Source organism: Ixodes scapularis, unplaced genomic scaffold, assembly GCF_016920785.2.
Source record: "Ixodes scapularis isolate PalLabHiFi unplaced genomic scaffold, ASM1692078v2 PGA_scaffold10__122_contigs__length_95168666, whole genome shotgun sequence".
NCBI classification, from domain to species: Eukaryota; Metazoa; Arthropoda; class Arachnida; order Ixodida; family Ixodidae; genus Ixodes; species Ixodes scapularis.
Window position 1 is genome coordinate 20,089,434 of NW_024609836.1, and position 20,888 is coordinate 20,110,321.

The window sequence follows — 20,888 nt, forward strand, 5'->3', positions numbered from 1 at the left end:
TCTTCTATATTCTTGTAGAGGGACAATAGCGACTTCTGGGACACACGAAAGAGTGCCTCGGTGAGAGAGGACTTCCTCCTTCAGCTCTTATATCGTCATGGTCGGAGGCGAGACAGTTACCGACACTACCTATCAAGGTTCCTAGACGGGCATTACAAACGGGGCGTTAGCGACACCCACCAGGTGCTCTTTGCTAATCGTTTAATTCGTTTTAAAATTTATTTTCGTGTCTTTTTCAACAAGAGATTGGTGTGTCTGATGTGATAATGCTCCAATGAACACGAATAGACCAAGAAATAAGCGCCGATATTTTGTTGTAGTATCCGTTTAAAATGTCCTATTGTACTCTACCATAAATAATACAATTAAAACCTTGATTATTAGAAAAAGCATTTAGTAAGCGATCGCACAGACACGGTTTATATTTTGTGTTCCAGCGTCTGTGTCGAGGCGTACCTCCCTGTTCTAAATAAAACTGAAGAGCGGTGTTGTGTGTTTTAACGTGTCTTGAGATGTAAAGCTGTATGCGGGCTCCATTTTAATTAATGTTGTTACGGCTGTGACTGCGGCCTCATAACCCCCGTGGACTCTCACACCACACGTTCACACATGTGGTAAGCCCTGGACTTGACAAAAAGGCGCCACAGAATTCAACATCAGAAAGAAACGCGACTGTCATGCAGTAATAATCATACTCAGGAGACACTGAAAAACTCACATGAATGCACCATTTTATTGTGAAACTGTGAAAGACACTTAACACATTAGCGAGTTTTAGCAAACCGTGTTTCCCCCTCCGCTTCTCGGAACTCTACATCCAAGGCCATCGGCACGCAGGCGCAGTGGCGGTTTCTTCGTAGCGGAGGGTTAGCGGCGGGGGAAACACGGTCTACTAAAACTCCCTCTTATAGCGCAGGCTGGACGCCAGGGCGCATGTTTGGGTGACCCACGGTCGCGTGTGACTCTAATTAACGGAACATCCGCGGTTTTTCAGGTGCACTCATTATGAACACCAAAATAGGTCTTGTAGAAATTAAAAAAAATAAATAAATAAACGCCACGTAATTATTTTTTTACGGATATTAGGGACTTTTAGTAGAGCATATATGTATAGAGCTTGGCGCTCCTAGCGGGAGCTCGTGCCGACACTTCGAAGCATACGTATTGAGCCCGCTCCCGCTAGGCCCGGGATCAGCAGCGTAGGGTCTACTAAAACTCTATTACCATAATCACAGTGAATACAACGTGATTACCAATGTTCGACTATTCGACACTATTCGATTCGAATTCGATAGGAGTTGAAATTTCACTATTAGCATACCCCTAGATAAAATTGAACCTTTAATACGGTTTTATTTTGTTTATCTCTTTCTATCTCCTTTCTTTATATTTTTTTGCTATTTTTTCTATACTACCCCTTTTTGTTTTCATATTATTTTACAGCGTAGCAAGCCGGCTCAAAGCGCTGGCTGACCTGGTTGTTTGATTTTCAATATACGCTTGTCCTCTCTATCTCTCTCATGCTGGAAAAAAAAAATGAGACAGATGGCATTTATTTAGCGTCCAAGCGACGTCAAAGGGACACGCTTTCCGGCGTATTCGAGGGGATCCCAGAGAAGGGCAGCCGAATGGCCCGATGCAATGGGCATGCTACAGCGACGTAACTGGTGCAGGCGGTGAGCGCTGCTTCAGAGTGCGGTCGAGGGAGTCCGGGGCGTGGCGATAAGCTCGAAGGGCTCGGCGAAGCGCAGGATGCCCTGCGGGGGTTTCCAGCCTAGCTCCTGGTCTTGGAAGGGCTCCGTGACGGCCAACGAGAACTTCTTCAGCAGCTCCGTCAGAAAGACGAAGGCCTCCGTCCTGGCCAGCGACTCTCCCAGACAGCCCCGCTTGCCTGCAACGTATTCCCCGCTATATGTACACATCATGGCCAGCTTGCGTCTTCACTTTCTTTGGTTTAGTCACAGATCTTCACGACACGTGGCGTGCCAGCACATCGATGTGTTTGCGGTAGTTTTGCGAGTAGCGTGAAATGCACCAGTGCACGAGGCCCGTGCCTCGAGCAGCCCTTGGAAGCAAATGGCGGCTGAGCACCCGTTCATAGCACGTGTCTCGCACGTTTTCGCAAAAATGGCTGGCGGTAATTGTAAAGAAACTTCTTTATTAAGGGGCTTTAAAATAAAGCAGTGAAATAAAGATATATGGGAAAACCGCGAGTGAAAAGAGCACAGCGCGCTCACTCAAGCCCGAGCTTGAGAGTGCGAGACTCAGGCGGCTGTCACTGCTGTTGCTGCGTCAGCAACTGACTGTATTTGCGTCTGTCCCTTCCTTGGCTAAATTATATTGTCATTGCTTTTAGGAATGAGTCCGCACAATATTCGAACTTATAATCCTCAGCTGCACAAGTAACTCAATTTTAAACAAAACTCAAATTGCTCAGATTGCACCTTCAAAGCAAGGGGCGTTTTCGTTGGCAACAGCGGAAGCTCTTGCGTAACGTCACGCAAGAAGAGCAAGAGAGCTACGACAGCTCGTGACTGCTGTCTCGGTAAAACAACGTAAAACAACTTCATTCTGAGAACGACAAGATTTACGAAATTGAGGGAAGCTAAGTTCTTCGACGATGATCTTTGTGCACACCATCAACCATGTTGATCAAAGCCGGGAATAAACCAACGCCCGCGACTCTGACGCTACCATGCCTGGTGTGACGTCACCGAACAACCAGCCATGCATGCTTGCGAAATTTGGCGTGCAGTTTCGTATTGATGGTCATACTTGATTTAACAAATATATAAGGAGTATTCACTGGGCGCCATATTTGTGGGTGCTGTTTAGAGCACATGCTCAGAACGAGCTCACAATAAAGGGCAACTCCACACAGAAAGTCGACCCTATCGAAATGACTGATATCGCTTTAGGGCGGCAAAATACGGTCATACCCAAAATATCACGTCAAACCGACGCCGCATTACCGATTAAAACCAATATTAAAATGTTCTCCCGTTTCGGTTAGCTGCCCGAAAGCGGGTGAGCAACTCTGGCACCGGGTAAGCTAGTGAAGCAACACTGGGCAATGACGTAGGTTTAGTCCTCCGCTCTCGTACGGACGCCGCGAACGCTTCGTTTCCCGTGGCATTCTGCGATTCTGCTGACGGCAAGAGGTGCTTACCGCGTTATCCTGTGTTCTCCTATTTTTATTAGCGTCCAGGCTGTTCATTTAACTCCAGCATTGCTCTCGCGACAGCGCGGAAGAGAACAAAGCGGTGCTGCTCGCTCACGCGCGTGTCGTGGAGCCGGAAAGACTCGCCGGACTCGCGTTGGGCAATGTCGAGCACGACTTGTAGTGCTGTGCGTTACACCAACAATCCGGTGCTCAACCCGGAGCTGCGGTTCCACAAGTTCCCAAGAGACCGGAAGAGGCACAAGGTGTGGGTCGGTGCCGTTCGCCGGATAGACTTCGGAAGACCGTTGACTCCGAGTTCCAACGCGAAGCTCTGCTCCCAGCACTTTGCGTCAGACACCTATACACGGGATCTGCGGCTGCTGACTGCTGCGTGTTTCTCCACGAAACACGCGTCTTTGAAGAACGATGCGGTGCCGTCAGTGTTCGCGTACCGTGCGCCGGCTGCTCCAGCACGATCGGCCCGGACGCAGCAGGTCGCGGCTGATCTAAGTAGCGTGCACATAAAGGCACCTTACCTTAGCAACTTATACCGCTTGTGGATACATATGTCCCTATATCTCCCATTATTCCTTTTTCTCTCGGTCCGCGAGCAAGAAACATATACAGTCACGCTGCGCCGGCACTGACCGCGTCATATTTAGAGCAGTCGGATTCGCTTTTTGGCCGTCAAATTTATAAATGCACACTAACACTTACTACATTTGGTGTATATTAACAAAGTGAAGCAGTAAAAAAGAAAATGTGCAACTTACCTTCTGTTTTGAAACTCCACGTGCGACTGAGCCGACATTGTCGGTGCATCGGCACGGGAGCGCGGGACCAAAACTAGGTAATGCCGACGACGCGCCACACGTATCAATGTTGCCAGGCTGCTTCAGCCGGTAGTTTCGGTTTCGCCGTGCCGCCGTAACGATACTTGTATTCGCGATATCTACAAAACTATACACACTACCGAAAAACAAATTATATCTCGTGATTCAGGGTCGCCGACTTCGACTAAATAGATCATAACCCAAAAATTGTAAAAATGCAGTGGAGTTGCCCTTTAATAACCTGTTAAGACCGGCAACCTTGATGGTGCTAAATGCACGCTCCAAAAGGACTGCGGAAGCTCGCCGTTAGCACGCGCTCAGCAGCAGCGCACACGGATATGGCGGCCAGTGAATACTCCCTATTGCGGCGAGTTTTAATGAAATAAATATTACATCTAACTATATTTAGGCCCACTCTACGTGACCAACGCAAAAACTTAGTAACTTCCAGATATCACCGGACAATAAACTGCAGCCATAGCTACAAGTGCGAGCTAGCCCGCACTCCTGGCTTTCAGGCGTGCCTTTCTAGCGCGATTGCTCGTTCTGCCGAGGAATGTTTCAACACGTGATCTCGTGCTCTCGTGCTTGTTGCATTCCAGAAGCTCGCTATACTCTGTTTCACAGTGTGTCGTACCGCCGGAAAGGCTACAAGCGCGAGCTCCTTGCTCTAGGGCACATCTCGGCGGCACAAGCTCTCGTGCACCAAGGCCAGCTGCCAACGCTATGAGCTCGCGCTTCTAGCCTTCGCTGCGGTACAACATAAGGTGAAACGGAGTATAGGGGCGCTTTTGTTTTCCTCTTTATGAGTAGTGGTGCACGTGTTCCCCAGGCGGTTATGTTTTAATTTCCGTAGCGGATAGAAGCTTGTCATTGCACGTGCTTGCACCGGCAGAGGAAGGTGAAGTATCCTCACTCTGGGTTGTGAAAACATTCCATCAGGCGGCGAAACCCAAACTTCTAGCGTCGAATAACAGCAATACCCAGTCGTCATTTTGAGGGGGGTTGTGTGTACGTTTTTACAGCCTAGAACTTAGTCTGCCTCAATAAGCGACTTGGCTCCCAGCCGAAGATGAGAAATTTAGCCAGTGCAGTACAACCGCTCGCCTGTGGTCTTTAACGTGCATCACGCAGTAGCGACACTCGACCGCACGCCGGTATACGACGCTCATCCGATAGCCTCCTCTATACTCATCCATATCGAAACGGGCAGGGGTGAGGATTGAACCCAGGATGCTGGGTTCTGCAGCGCGAGCTTTCACTCTACGTTCTCCGAGCTGGTGTACGCTAGCCCGCTCTAAAGTCCCTCTATCCTGGCTAAAGTGACGCCATCCATTGCTGTAAAAATGCTCGAGACACGCACACGCGCCACTTCTGGGAAGAACATGGCGTCTGAAATCTAGCTCAGTGCTGCGCTGTGCCGCCATGATCTTCCCAAGGGCTGCACGTTGCACGTGCCTCGTGCATCGACGCACATTTCGCTACTGTAGCCCACTCGGCCACCGATCCCCCCCTTCCGTCAGTTTGAGGCGATGGCCGCGCCGCGGAATACGCAACATGCCAAGCAATCCGCGAGGAGCCGGTGCGATCGCGATTCCAGCAGTGGAAGATGATCTTTCCTACGGGAGCGGCGTGTTGGTTCGGTGGCCAATTTCGGGCGAGCGTTAAGACAAAACAGATTTTTTTATTCTAGAGTGCATGGCCATTAACGTGTGCGTGTTTTCTTTTTCTCTTAATAATTTACCTAAGTACTGAAACAAAGCTGATGTTTTAGAGGAGGTAAGGGCTTAAATGATTAACCAGCCGTTGAAATTTAAATGAAAAGCAAGCAACTCTAATGGCTAAAGAAAAGTAAGATGTATTCAAAAGTATACCCTACCGAAAAAACAAACAAACAGCATAAACTGGATTATGGTATGGAACAGAAAATCTAACTAAATGGTTTGCTGGAAACCTGAAATCCAGTTTGCAGACATTTGTCTGCAAACTGGATGTCGGGTTTCCAGCAAGAAATCCAGTTCGATTTTCTGTTCCATAATCCAGTTTATACTGACTTTTTTTTTTTGGTTGAGAGGATGCCACACTAAGCTGATGTATTATAACACAGGTCTAACAAACCATTCGTAGGCAATAAGCTTCTTATCTGAATCAGCAAATTTTAATTTGCTTCTGAACACGAACAAAGTGCCCCTCGCTTTATTAACAGTTGCTTCCAAGTGCAGGTTACAGTTTAATTTACTGATAAAAACAAGTACTAAATATTTGTATTCCTCGACTTGTCTGAGGGGTTGCCCTTCAAGTAGATAATTAAATTAGATCCGCTCTTTTTTACAGGAGACTGTCACGACGGCTGTCTCACTCTTGCCATAATTTAGCTTAATTTGCCACGTTTTAGACCAACTCAGTATTGCCCTTAAAGTCTCCTGTAGTTTAAGGTTGTCGTTGTGGTTCCTTATCTTGTTAAAATACAGTCATCTGTGAACATTCTCTGGGACATTTATGTTAGATGATAAGTCGTTAATGAAAATCAAAAACAAAAGTGGCCCAAGCACGGAGTCCTGCGTTACTCCCGAAGTAACTTGTAAGAGTCAATTTTATTGTAGTGAATGTATTGGCTTCTGTGCTTTAAATAAGCGGTTATCATATCTAAAATTTCTGAGCTTTTAAATATGTTAGAGAGGTTTGTCAGCAATTTTGAATAGGATACTATGTCAAACGCCTTAGAAAGGTCTAAGTACATTACGTCACCATGTTCTCTTTTATTAATTGTTTCAGCTAAGTCACGCGTAAATTTAATGAGCTAGGTTGTGGTCGAATGTGACTTTCTAAACCCGTGCTGATTTCTATGAATTAGTCTATGTTTGTCTAGGTGATATAAAATATGTGTCAAGATAATGTGCTCTAACAATTTACATGTTGTACTAGTTAAAGAAATAGGCCTGAAATTTGACGCTGTATTTCAATCACTGTGCTGATGTACGGACCTCTTTTTGCTGTTCTCCAATCATCTGGTAAAACTGCGTTCTCGAGAAAAATACTAAAGAGGACATATAAATATATTGTCAACCATTCTGCGTATCGTTTAAAAAAAAAAAAAAAAAAATCGGTATCATATCCGGCTTAGCATATTTCTTATTGTCTGATTTTATTAAGAGCGTTCCACCAGGTTGAAAAACAGCATTTGCCTCTTTCCCTTCTTGTTTGCGTGGAGGCAATTAGTTGTGTGCTTCATTTTTGGTGTTGGTGAAACGCACACGCACGACGAGTCACGACTCATCGACGACAGAACTCAGTCGACAGAAATCGGTCTGATAAACTCACTCCTTTTATTTCGTTCCGGCATCATCTTTACGGGTTGATTTTGGCAGGTCCACTTTTCGAGCGTCGTCTTAACTCCGCATGAATGGCAGTAGGTGCTTCGACTTCCTTTTTAAGGGGCAGTTGATCACTACGCAAAATAGCTCGAGCGATCTGCAAAACGTTGCCTCCGCTCAAAAAAAGCGAAACCACATTGGCATACGGTGAGATTTAGAGCCGGAGGCACGTGACGTGAAACAGCCTTAGGGCAGACAGCGTGCTGTTACAGTGTAGTGCTGTCATCTTCACGGGCGCTATCAACCTCGGTACGGGCTCGAGCGTTGGCTCACCGAATGTCTTGACGGCCGGACATCCGGACATGGTCAAATGCTGGTTTCATTTTAGTAAGCAGTTTAACCCTCTGGCGAGTTTACAAATGATGCCCACCACGCGACACATTCGTTTAGAAGTTCACTGTCCAATTCCAGTGACGTGCCCGCTTTCGACCACGAAAGCATACGCAGATAATTGGCCAAACTTCGTGCTGTTCTCCTGACGAAATAGAAAGCCCCTTGGAATCACGTGCTACACCTCCTTACATGCATATCACAGGTTGTATGCCAGGTATTTTGTGTCTGTTTGTGTTCCGAACCTGTGGATGTTTTTGTATGTCTGGTGGGTGGTTGGCGACCTCGAGAATGTTGTATGTACACTCTAAAAAAAAAAAGGTATCACCTTGCACCCCTTTGTCCCGTATAATACACCCCAAAACTTCATTTGAACCGTACAGCGCCCTATAGTCGAACAGACGGCCCCAAATTTTACGAGGGGCTTGATAACGGTGCGATATAACTTATTAAATTGCTAAAGTGCGTATCAAAAACCAAACAAAGAAAACACGGAGCTTTTTCGGTACGGCCAAGAAAACTCCGATAGTCTTTTTTGTAGTCAATATTACGTACATCAGCTATCTTAATAAGTTGTACCACACGGCTATCAAGCACTTCGTAAACTTTGGGGCCACCTGTTCGATTATGGGGCGTTGTACGTCAAATTAAAGTTTTGGGGTGTATTATATGGGACAAGGGGTGTAATAATACACCTTTTTTTTTTCTGAGAGTGTATGAAGATGCTACTGAATAAACGAGTCAACCGAATTTGAGACGTTTCCTCATTCTGTGCCTTTCTCTTCCACTTTGAAATTTTTTGTTCTCCACCCAGTTTCAGGTGGTTTAAGAAAAAGCACTTTAATGTATTGCTTTTTCCCGAGGTTGCTTCATGGAAAGGTGGGGCCGTTCGGAGTACCTCCACCTATGGTGCCTGGAACGCGTCTCCGTTTTGTGAGTCCTTATGAATGGTACCTCGATTTCCGCCTGATGACGTCATAGACGTCCTGGCGGTGTCGCTGGAGCGGTGGTAGATACGGCAGACGAAACAGCACACGACATAGCAGCAGACCACGAAACAGCACGGCGTCCGAAAATAGCACAGCGACAAAACAGGACTTGTCAGAATAGCTCGCGACAAAAAAGCACAAAGTCAAAACGGCAGATCGACAAAAGAGCCCCTGCGAAAACTGCACAGCATCGAAAGAACACAACGACAAAACAGCGAATGCCCCACAGCGCCAAGACAGCATATTGACAACATAGCGTGTGGCGTTAAAAATGCAAGGCATCTCTGGAGAATGGAAGGATGACAACAAAATTCTAGGGCAGAACATCGATTCAAAATTTTGACCCGATTAATCGACACCATTATATCGATTAATCAATCGATTAATCTACACCCTTTAATCAATTAATTGTTTAATGAATCAAGGCAATTTCGAGGCATATAAAGGCACCAAACAAGTTCAAGCACATTTCTTTTAAGAAACGCCGAAGCCTATTTAGTTGGGAATAAACAGATGTGCAGTTGAATATACAGTTGAAAGATACAGACTATTAATCCGCCGGCGAGGGCAGAGCAGAAGGATTTTTTTGTTATTCTGTGACATGAACGAGTTCTTGCTTCCTCACAATCATCTTTGCTGCACTAGACAGGCGCTCGAGACAGCTTGAACCAGGAGAGACAATTGTTTTCACGACCAACACACTTGAGAACCGAGAAGGCCCTGCGATGGGCACTGCAGTTGGCCGTTTGTCACGCAGGCTGTGGAATGATAGAGAGCCAGGTTTTTTTCCGTTGGCCAGTCGACACCGTGGTCCGTTGCATTGAGAGGTACGACGCGTGGTTGGCCCATAGAATGCCAACAGGTATGCCAGTGACTGGCTGAGCAGGTATATTAGTGAAAGTGAAGCTGCGGGGTCCCTCTTGGGGAACCTCCTCTTGTCGGCAATCTACTGTCCTTGAGCTCTGCTCTGAAAGCCGCCCTCCAACGCTGCAGGATAACCGATAGTCGTAAGTTGGACACGGCCTTCGTGCTGGAACCAGCCTTGCCTCAACCGTGATTAACGGTCCTGTGATTTGCGAGTTTCCTGCCTACAGGATAGTTTTTGCATTTTATCGATGGACTGCATGGCGATAGAAAAATGTAAAAGAAAAGTTGATATTTTATTTTTGTTTCGCTTTTTAGTTTACTGATTGTCTAGTTCAATTTTAATAATTATTAAAACATTAATCGATTAATTGGAAGGTTAATCGATCAATCGCCAAGCCCTACAAAATACTGCGATTACAAATTACAATACTATTTGCCTTATAAACGATGGTTGTAAATGGTAGCCTAATGCTGTCAAACTTTTTTTTTATTTTTCAATTCTAATTTTTTGTTAGCTGGGCCTGACGGTCATGCTTCAACCACACTTCCATTTACTAACATTATCGGTTTTACACCAATTGCTCTTGTGGCGCGCATTTGACTGGCGATTGTTCCGAAGTAGCAGAATATGCTGCCAATTACATTTGTTATTCTAACAGAACTCAATTCTTCAAGTCAACTAGTTTGACGAGTACGTTTTCATTTTTTGTAGTGTTCTTGTAAATGTAGTCTCGAAGTATGACGAAGAAACCCTCACTGGCACTCTGTTGGACTGCCGCCTTTCCTCGCTACGTAAATTCAAGATGTAAAGAGCGTGTGCATTATACAAACAGTATCCTTTAACACTTCATTGTTGCCTTTTGTTATGTTTGGAAAATCACAGAGTAGTATTTTTATGAAATAATAATGGCATACCTAATATAGTTCACTTGGAGCAGAACCGACCAAAATTAGGATTGTACCGTATCACACCTTCCCTTAATATATTCACGGAGTTGTTTACAGCTAGAGAGCGATGGCAAGTTGAGCAGTTAAAAATGTGCACGCTCGGTTGCCACAAGCCTGCAGAATGCCGAAGAAAACTTGCGTTTTCACGCTGTACTATTTTCACGCTGCGCTATTTTGACTTTTGGTCTATAAACGGTGTGCTGTTCTGAAGCTGTGATGTTTTGTCGCGTGCTATTTTGACGCACGCTGCTTCGTCGCTGCGCTATTTTGACGCCATGCTTTTTTGACGCGTGCTGCTTTGACCGTTCTGTTTTGTCGTGTGTGATTTGACATGTGCTTTTCTGTGGTGTCCCTGCGGCGGACGCTTGTTCTGCTGCAGGCTGCTCTCCTGCTTCACAGTTGAAGGTAGTTTCATCAGCCAGAGGTTGGGTCGCCGCGACGACAAGGACTCTCGCTCCAACTTTCCTCCAGGACATCTAGCGCGAGCGACCAGGTATCGCGACATCACGCAACATGGCGGGTCGGCTTTTGTGACTTCACTTGCTGCCACTTGGGGACCACTTCTGATGTACGGGCGAGGTAGGAGGCTAAACACACGAGTCAAAGGCGCGTTCCAGGCACTCATGCAAACTGCCCAGGCGGACCCAGCCACGGCCACTGGGAGGACGCTTACCGAGCGAAAAGGGCATGAAGGCGTCCTTCTTGTCGGGCCTGCCGTCGTCTCCGAGGAAGCGCGTCGGGTCGAAGCGCTCGGGCTCGCTCCAGAAGTCGGGGTCCCTGTGGGCGCGCCACAGGTTGGCCAGCACCCGGCTGCCGGCACGGATTCGGAAGCCGCCCACCGTGGTCTCTTCTGCGCAGGATGACACGCGTCCCTCTAAGACCCATTCCACATCCGGCCAGCCTGCACGCTCTCAGCTCGAGCCGCGAATGGAGCATTTAATTGTTTTTTTCTTTCTCACGGATATGCTATATCCGCGAGAGAAAAGCTTGAAAAATAAAGGCACTTTCAGTCAATCAGTCAATCAATCGCATCTCATGATGATTTTAAGGTGATTTATTTGGGTTTTTTTATTTCAGTTTTATCCGTCTCTTTTTTATTTCGTATTTCTATATTTTTAAATATAATTTCTCTTTCTCTTTCGAGCTAATTCCACCTCTACTCCTCTTTATTTTATTTTTTATTATTATTTTTCTTTTGTCTTTTTCGTCATTTCTTTGTGTGAGTTCCTTTTGTTTTTACTTTTTCCCTTTTTCTTTTGTTCATTCTCTATATTTTACTCTCGTCTCTTTTTTCCCTTCTCAGACAATTCTTATATTTGTGTATTTGAACCACCTTTTCTAATCTAATTTCTGTCTCATTTTTTTTCTCAATTTATTTCACACAAACAAACCAACACACAAACACACCACATTCTTTTCTTGTGGTCTGATACACCAACTCACGTTTGCAAACAAACCGGCGCGCCCATAACAGCGCCGCGCATGCAAGATGGGGTGTGGGCAAGAGGCGCACAAAACCATTGGTATCAGATGTTGTCTGCGTCGGTGCTACACCGATTTTGTGTTGGAATTGACAAGGCCCGACATACTCGAAAACTTTCCGTGAATAATGTTGCGAAAGGTGATTCATTTCGCGTGCAGGCCGCTGAATGGATGCAGCGGCATCAGGCAGCAAAGGCGGCATAGACGGAAGCTGGGGTACCGCACGTCGAAACTGAAAATCGCATGCAGAATTGGATCATGCGAAAGAGGCATAAAAAATCGGCGATCGCCACCGGTTACAATGGTCAATGTCACCTTAAATATATTGTTTACAGCGAGCCGATTTACCCAAAGTATGGCTTCCATATGAGTGATAAGTATCACTCATCCGAAATCCACATCAATCATAGCTCATAGATAAGCTAGAAGACATTCAAAACTGAGCCATTCCTTTTATCCTCCACAACTATATTCGCCGTATATTCAGACTAAAACACATTAACGCAGTGAATGATTGTGTTTCTTCTTTTCGAATTCTGAAGTCTGGTTTGAGTCAGGGCAGTTTACTTGTATTCAGTGTTTATATTTATGATACAGTTAATATTTGCCAACAATCACGTGTTATCCTGTATGCCGACGACGCAAGTATTTTTGCCTGCGACGAATATGAATAGCTTATAGCTAAATAAAAAGCCGTCTTGACGAAATTTATTTTATGAACAGAAACAGTAGGATTAAAATAAAGTTTGCCAAGTCAAAGGCTACTGTATTTAGATCCATAAATCAGCACATTGCTTAAAATTGTGCTATAAACAATGGCAGCAGCCAGATCGAAAAAGTAAACCAACACAAAACGCCCGGTGTCATTTTCTTTGGAACATATACAATGTGATAATCGTCGACAATACTTAGTTTATAAACTGACGGAAATAGTTTTCATAAGCGTTCATTGCCATTCTCTTTTGCCTACTTAAGCTGCAAATCTCTCACGCTTTGGTTGGCTCACAAATTACCTCTTGCCATTTGGTTTGGTGCACCACTAATAAAACTAATATAAACAAACTGAGGATTCTTAAGGAGAAGACTGCGTTTCATCGCAGATGTTCCCTACGACCCTTACAAAAATGATCAATGAGTTTCAATTGACTGTCTATTGTGTTCCTATAGAGTCAATTGAAACTCGATATAAACTCAATGTCTAATGAGTTTGACCATTAGAAACTCAATTTTGATTGTATTGAATTTACTCACTAGGAATGCAATTGAGGCTGATCATAAGAAACTCAATATCGATTCTATTGACTTTACTTATTAGGAATGCAATTGAGTTTGATCATTAGAAACTCAAAATCAATTCTATTGAATTTACTCAATAGGAATGCGAGACTCATGCCGAACCATTATTTTTAGTCGTTGCCAATGTCCATGACTATCGCTTATTATGATAGTATTTGTTTTCAAGAGTGGGGCGTATTGCTTTTTGTCTCATCTTTCAAACTTGACGAAACGCGAATCTATAATCAGTATATCCCGCGCAAGGAATTTCGAATCGTTCCCCATTTTCCCCACTTCAGTACCTTGTTCATAACTTTTCAATAGATTTCTGAACAACTTCGGGTCTTCGACCTCATTGATATTCATTGTTTTACTGAATGAACAGTATGCACCTATTTTGTTTAGGTGGTATTGTTCAGGTTTTATTTTACTATTGTGTTGTGTTCTGCTTGTGCAGGGGTATCGGACGTAGTCAAGATTCCTATCGAAAACTTATATTCCGGTGTCTTCGTTGCAAATTAGTTCTAATAAAGTTCGAATGAATATTCTTGCAGATCGCTGCAAAGTCCGAATGAATATTTTTGCAGATCGCGCTACATCACCTCTTTTATCACTCACCACCCAAAACAGGTGCATAATGTCGAGCTGCCAGTCATATTTCCCTCGACGTGACAGCCAATTTTGAAATGCTCTGATCGCCATGTTTGAAATAGAACAACCTAACAACTGTTTTATTGTATTCTTTTAGTTATTGTTAGCATCTATTTTGATGTTCTCACGCCCCTTACGTAAAACCCTGTAGACGATTTAGAAGAAAAATAAATAAAATAAAACACCTTTCAACTTTACAAATCTTTATGTGCCTACAATTAGTTTGTCAGCTGATGTCAGCTGCCATTTTTGTTGCGCCCCCACTGCCGGCATGACTCGTGGGAACTGTAGGCTTTTTGCAAGCGCGACAAGCCCGCTGTGGGTCAGCGCGAGCAGAGCACGAGAGGACGCGAGTTGATTATAATGCAATTAAATACAAAGGTGCAAGCGAGCTGGACAATAATGGTGAAAATAATCCCTGGAGAAGGGGAACAAGAGGGACAAAGGACAAACATAAATCTCCAAACACAGCTAGGTGACTGGTGAGCGACCGGACCAGGCGGATTTTTTCGGTCGCGCACCAGTCACCTAGCTGTGTTTGGAGATTTATGTTTGTCCTTTGTCCCTCTTGTTCCCCTTCTCCAGGGATTATTTTCACCATCACCAGGACGCGAGTTGTCTCATTCACATCTGCTTCCTGTCAACTACAGTTATGGTGGCGTCACGCCTGCTGGAACGCTTTGTGATATCGGTCTATTACCATGTCGACGACTTGTGTACCTCTGGCGTTGCCTAGGAACCGTTGTCATTCGGTGGCAATAAGTTCGCCGAGCGACATTTTATTGACAGATCAGTTCGTCGACGTTGCGACGTTTTGTCGACAGTTCGTTCTATCGAAAGGTTCCAGCGTTCGTTTCATCGGGGCACCTAGCGACGCTTCGTCGAAAGTGTTTCTGCGCACATCGAATCTGTCACCGGTATCCGGATGGTAGCCTAGCTTGCTGAACCCTTGGCGATGCCAGTGAGGCCCGGTGCAAGGTCGGGCCTCAAATTCTGAGCGTAGCTAGGACTGTTCCGAAGGTGAGGATTAGGGCTGGCGAATTTGTTTTTGATCTACCTGAACCGCCTGGGTAAGTTCCATTTCGTTCTGGTATGCACCCAGCGAACTAAATCAAGCCAGTAATCCAATCCAATCCACTTAGTTACAAAACAAATATATGTTGCCCACCAAACTAGAGTAACTGACTTTCCATAGTACCGAAACTCCCAAGCTTCGCTTCAAAACCGAGTCCCGGCGCAGCGGTCACGATCCCCAACATGGCGCCGCCCAGTGCGGTCGAAGCGAAGCGCGTACGGTATGGCCAACGTTACTATACTCCGCGACAACTTTTGGCAATGGAGTGGAAGGTACAGGCCGCGTCCCCTCTCCCATTTTGAGTGTGCGCGGGCTCTCCTCCTCTCCCCGGATATGGGGGAGGAGGAGAGCCTGCGTACACTCAAAATGGGAGAGGGGACGCGGGCCTGTACCTTCCACTCCATTGCCAAGAAAAGTTGTCGCGGAGTATAGAACACTCAGTTGGAAAACTCACCGTTGAAACCTGGGCCGCTGGCGTCCACCGAGACCGAGCTAAATATAACAGCGTTACTCTTTATCTTTTGCCTTTACTGTGGCCACCTTGAGCTTTCAGAAAGCATGTTTTTGCGTACAAACCAACGAAAAAAAACTTTTTGTAGTAACTTTTATTGGAGTTTAGCACAAAAGGACAGGCGCGTGATATTTTCTAAAATCCTTAGATTGCAAGGTTTCTTGGCACAAAGAATATTGTCAGGGCCGGCCCTAAGGGTGGGCGGCCTCGGCGGCAGCTGGGCGGTCCCCGAGGGCGCCATCAAAAGCGGGGTGCCGGCGCGCCAGTCTTTTAATTTTTTTGGAGGGAGGTTGGGTATTTATAAACGCTTGTCTTGGGCCGCTACTCATATGTTTACTAACAATGAGATGTCGTACCTAGTAAATAGAGGCGTATAAAAAAAGTGTGAGGGGGACAGGGGAGGGCGCCACGGGCGGAGTTCGCCCAGGGAGCTTGATGGTGTAGGGCCGGTCCTGAATATTGTTTCCATGCAACCATGTCTCAGCGGTGATTTCAGGTAGACGCCCCCTTTAACTTCGGAACTAATTAGCGGCGCGTCCGCTTGGGAGACGGGGGTGGTATCCCCGAAACCCCTTCCACCATATATGTAAATGACCGATTAAAGCCGAAATAGGAGTCATAGTGGGCGCTATCGAATGTGGTACTCAGTGCAGTTCTTCGAGTGGCCGCTGCGGGAGAAATGGCGGCGTTGCGATCGCCATTAGCTCGGTTCTGGAGTACAGATCGGTTACTTTTTCAGAGCAGGCTCTATGGCACTTTCCCTACTGAGTGGTTCTAGTAACGTTGAGTGTAGCGTTCGTTCTCGAGTGAGCTCACCAATCCACCTTCCTGCCCTGGCCTATGGCGACACTGGTTTGTGAAATCAGTGATAGGGCGCAGGCGAGCTGGTTTACGTTCATGATTTAAGACAACCCTGAGACTGGGGAAAACAAGAAGGACAAACACGACGAATTTGTTTTCAATAGAGTTTTTTCCTCCGTTTCGAGCGGTGCGTGACTTTCTCTTTGCTGTCTCGTCTCTTTCTCTCGCCTCAGAACACATCGAAGTCGAGCGTTACGCTTAGCGTCTGAGGCGTAGAGTTTCAGACGCAGCACCAGCGCAACCGAAGCGAGCAAACGAGCCGGCAATCTTCTTTGGCGAGCCAGATTAGCGGCTGCTTGATATATTTAAAATATATATATAGAAAAAATCAACGCACTTTTCGTTCGGTCCTAACTCATCGATGCCCAGAGCTCCCACCCGGACGTACCCACCATAGCCGTGGTAAGGCGGGAACGTTTTATATGCGTTTTTTTGTCGTTTTGGGCCGATCCACAAAATGACCGACTGATAACTTCCGCCGCGGGCTAAACCAGCAAATCAGAACTGGATTGTGCGGGATTGACTTTCGGTAAGCGGACTGAATGGAATTCGGTACTCTGGGAACATTCAGTGACTCTAAATCAAAAATAGCAGGAACAAATAATAAAAAAAAAAAAAAAAAAAAAAAAAAAAAAAGGTATTCCACGAAACATCGTACAGTTGACTAAACGTCTTTCTGTAAAACGTGTGTCCATGAAAAGTGGTCCACGAAACGTGCTTCCATAAAGCGTGTTTTGACAAAACGATAGGGAGAATATACCCCAACGTGCTTCCCGCACAGGTGACCGTGGTCCGGCAGCGTCGAGCTTTCCCTTTTCACGGCGTCTATTCACGCTTTCGGACGGATTGGGCAGGCAGAGAACACGTTCAAAGGGATCTTAACAACTTTCCCAGCTTTTTCGATACAGCCCCAGTCCACCCAACGTTGTGGAAGATTGAGAGAAAAGGTTGGTTTCTACTAAATACGAAAACCCAGCCGGCATGGCGTTTCTTGCCCACACCACCGACCGGATTCGCACTCAAAGCGCCACCGCCGCGGCCCAATGCAGGAGAGCAGTTAAAAAAAAAAAAAGGTGTAGCCTTTACACACCTTGTAACATATACGACATTACAAAACTTCAGTACGACGTACAGCGCACTGACGTCGAATTGACGGCCCCAACTTTTACGAGAGGCTTCATGCCGGTGGGATATAACATATAAAACAGCTAAAGTACGTATCAAAGACCACAGAAAAAAAACCACACTGCTTTGTTTGGCAACCATGGGCGCACTTTAGAAGTGCATTTGCCAAGGAGGGTAGGAAGCACGCTTTTGTTTAGTTTCGGGCGAAGTGGCGCAAGCAACCGGCCGTTAAGAAGGCTGCAGCCGTTAATATCCATATGTTTATCTAGAACCAAGAAAACTCCGATTACTTTTTATTAATTCTGTAACACGTGCATTAGCTATTTGAATAAGTTGTACCACTCAGCTATCAAGCCGCTCGTGAATGCTAGTACCGTCGGTTCAACGTCAATGCGCTGTAACTTTGGTGTGTATCAAATGTGACAAGGGCGTGTAAGAAATATCATGGATGAAGAAAGAATAAAACAACTGAAACAGGGACAACACAACCACATCTTTGATATGTGGTTGTGTTGTCCCTGTTACTAGAGGACAAGTGCGCACGCGCAGTTGTCCTCTAGTTGAAAAGGAGTGCTACCCGAGTTCCGACCCAGGCGTGTGCCCTCACCGGAGTTTGTCCTGAGTGGCGCCAGCATGCAGACGCTGGCGAGGCGGTGCACCTCGAGCACCATCGCCTCTGTGAAGGGCAGGTTGTCCCTGCTGAAGAGCGAGCCCAGCTGGTCCGGAGACGCGAGCACGGCGTCCATCTCGCCCTGGGCGCGGACCTGGGCCTCCGGGTGGCGGGCCACCAGCTTCAGCGCCCAGCACAGCAGCGCCGTCGTGGGCGCCGTGCCCGACAGCAGCAGGTCCAGACAGATCGTCTTCAGCCGGTGGACTGCGTTCAGGTCCCAGAATAAGAAGCTCTCCCCGCCATCGGGATCGTTCCGGGATGGTAGGCGTCATTTCTACGCTCGGTTTAATCGGAAGTCAGAGCGCAGTCAAAGGCTAACATACAAACTGAAAGCGCGTACAGTGCACCCTCTGGACCTAATTGGATTAGTCGCCAAGAAGGCACCCCGAGAAAGATGCTTGTTGTGCCCATCGGCGTGTAGCCTCCCCTCTGAAGGCCTGTAGCCTCTCCTCTGAGGGTTCACCCTCCCTCTTTTTCCTCCTCCGTCTCGCCCGCCATTATGTTCGGAAACTATATTCCGTCTCACTTTGTGTTGTAGCGCAGAAAAGGCTAGAAGCGCGAGCTAATAGCCTTGGCAGCTGCCCTTAAAGCACGAGAGCTTGCGCTGCCGAGATGTGAGCAAGGAGCTGGAGCTTGTTGCCTTTCCTGCGGTACATCACAAGGTGAAAATGAAATAGAGCATCGCATCGTTTCACCTTGATACCAGACGCAGCAGATGCTACGAGATGACGGGACCAATCAAACAGCGTCAAATCAGGGTGTTCGTCATGTTTCTGTACGTGTTCTATCATCGCTAAACCAATCATAAACAGAGACGGCCTAGGGAATTGCACTTTTGACTCCGCTTCATTGGTCCCATTAGCTCGTAGCGTCGGCTGCGGCTGACGACCAAACCCGAGATTCTGCAAGGCAGAAGATACTCCTCACCATGGGCGAGGAGGAAAAAGCAACGGTGGACAGGGTAGAAGGGGGGAGATGAGGAAGCGGGGGAAAGTGGAAAGCGTACACTGGTCGCGCTTTCCACTTACCAATGTTTTTCACTTTACACGAGCTGACTGGAACCCAAGTATGCCCGCACGCAACGCCACTGACCAAGAAACTCCATTGTTGCGGTGTACTTTCAAGGACAAAAGCGAGCGTTATTTTTCAGTCTCTCCATCGCAAAATTTGATTACGTAACTGGGCGGTGGCAGTACCTTCAGTGACGATATTTGAATGCGGCTCATAGATTGGACCCGAGCATTGTGTGAGCACTCGATTTTGGGCTCGTGATAATCCATAGCTGGACAAGCACACGGGCAGTGGCCCGTGTCAAATCGCTGCAATGACGTGCAATAGCCGAACCATAAAAATGTCTGGAACTCAGCGCGTGTGTTTTGCTTTGCCGACCCCAGGCCGTAACAATGATCAACACTGGAGGCATATAATCGCTCCAGATCATGTGGCCGCTTTTCCTGGCTGCGAGTTGAGGGCGTGAACGCTGCTTGTTTTTCCTTAAAATTTTCTGCGACTTTTATTGCGTGCGGTGAAAAACAAACGCGTGTTTCATAAATAATTAACATCAGGGATTTGTTCTATAGCGGAATTTGCGAAAAGTACAAAAACAGTTGCATCACCAGGAAAAGCAGAACTAAATTTATGATTTTCCGGGCGATAAACAAGATACTTAAATCTGAAACTGCTCTTAAATATGACAAACAAGAAATACAAATTTGAAATGAACATAAAATTCTTGGTTTTACCTTTTTTACACACTTGACTTGGGATGTCCATTTTGGAAATATTTGCAGACAACTATCTGCCATTACGGGGGTTTCATCCCGTCGTCGACGGTTACTTCCAGCAAACACGAAATTACCACGCAATATTGCGTGGTAAATTGGTTGTTAATTTCCAAGGAACCTCTAGTGGCGAAAACGATGGCAAAGGTGCAAAGTCGTTCATTCTTAATGTGGTCAGTCGCGGCCGGTATGTACGGAGGTTTTCGTTTAGATGAGTATAGCCAGATGTACTGTGCAATTTGCGTAGTCTGCTGGGTGCTGACAGTCGCAGTTCGAGCATTTTGGTGGTACCCGCCGTTTCAGTCTTTGGTAGAATATGGTTCACCACATTTCTTGCATTTTGTGGCACCCCTACAAAATTTCTGAATCCCGCATAGGGCTTGACTATTGAAGCAACTTGGTGGAGCCTCAATGTACTCGACAGCCTCGTGCCGAGTGAATCCGAGGTTGACCTTTGATGGACGTTCTGTGTTGAACAAAACGTTAGAGCGACGCAATCTGATGGCGTTCCCGCGCCACAAGGCTTTCCTCGGCGGCGATAAAGTCGAAGATCCGCGAAGACACCTATGGTTGGAAGTACACTGTTAATTTTGCGTTCGTGTGCCACATGGGTACTGCTTTCATCACTTCAGAGTTCTGAAGGTAAGCGCTTGGCATGGGGAGGGGGGGGGGGGGATCACTTCTATGGGCATGTCGCCGAGAGAGAGAATTTGTAAAAGCTTGTTTACAGGAGTTGTGCCCGCCACTTACACCACGCTGATGCCGGTACAGGCCTATCGGGTTGGGGAGATCATGCCGTGTAGGTTACCCGAAGTAACCCGTGCCGCGATCAGCTGCGGCCGGTTCGTCGTCACGACTGATCCCTTAGATTCTAGTCAGGAATGTATTCACAGGGCTCAACAGAATCAAACGACAGAGCAAAGAATGAAGCCGTCCGATTCGTTGTCTGTACG

The 20,888-nt window shown here is 46.4% G+C and overlaps 1 protein-coding gene across 1 annotated transcript in view; it reads right to left on the bottom strand.

The window, feature by feature from the left end:
* Nucleotides 1-1,554: 1,554 nt before the first annotated feature.
* LOC8039976 (cytochrome P450 2J3) overlaps nucleotides 1,555-20,888 on the bottom strand; it is a 69,592-nt gene continuing 50,258 nt past the window's right edge. Inside the window, exons 4-6 of the mRNA XM_029966716.4 lie at nucleotides 18,092-18,358; nucleotides 11,178-11,354; nucleotides 1,555-1,891 (exon numbers count right to left, since the gene is read on the bottom strand). Of these exons, the coding sequence (XP_029822576.2) occupies nucleotides 1,689-1,891; nucleotides 11,178-11,354; nucleotides 18,092-18,358 (647 nt within the window). The 3' untranslated portion in view covers nucleotides 1,555-1,688. The remainder of the gene's footprint in view (nucleotides 1,892-11,177; nucleotides 11,355-18,091; nucleotides 18,359-20,888) is intronic.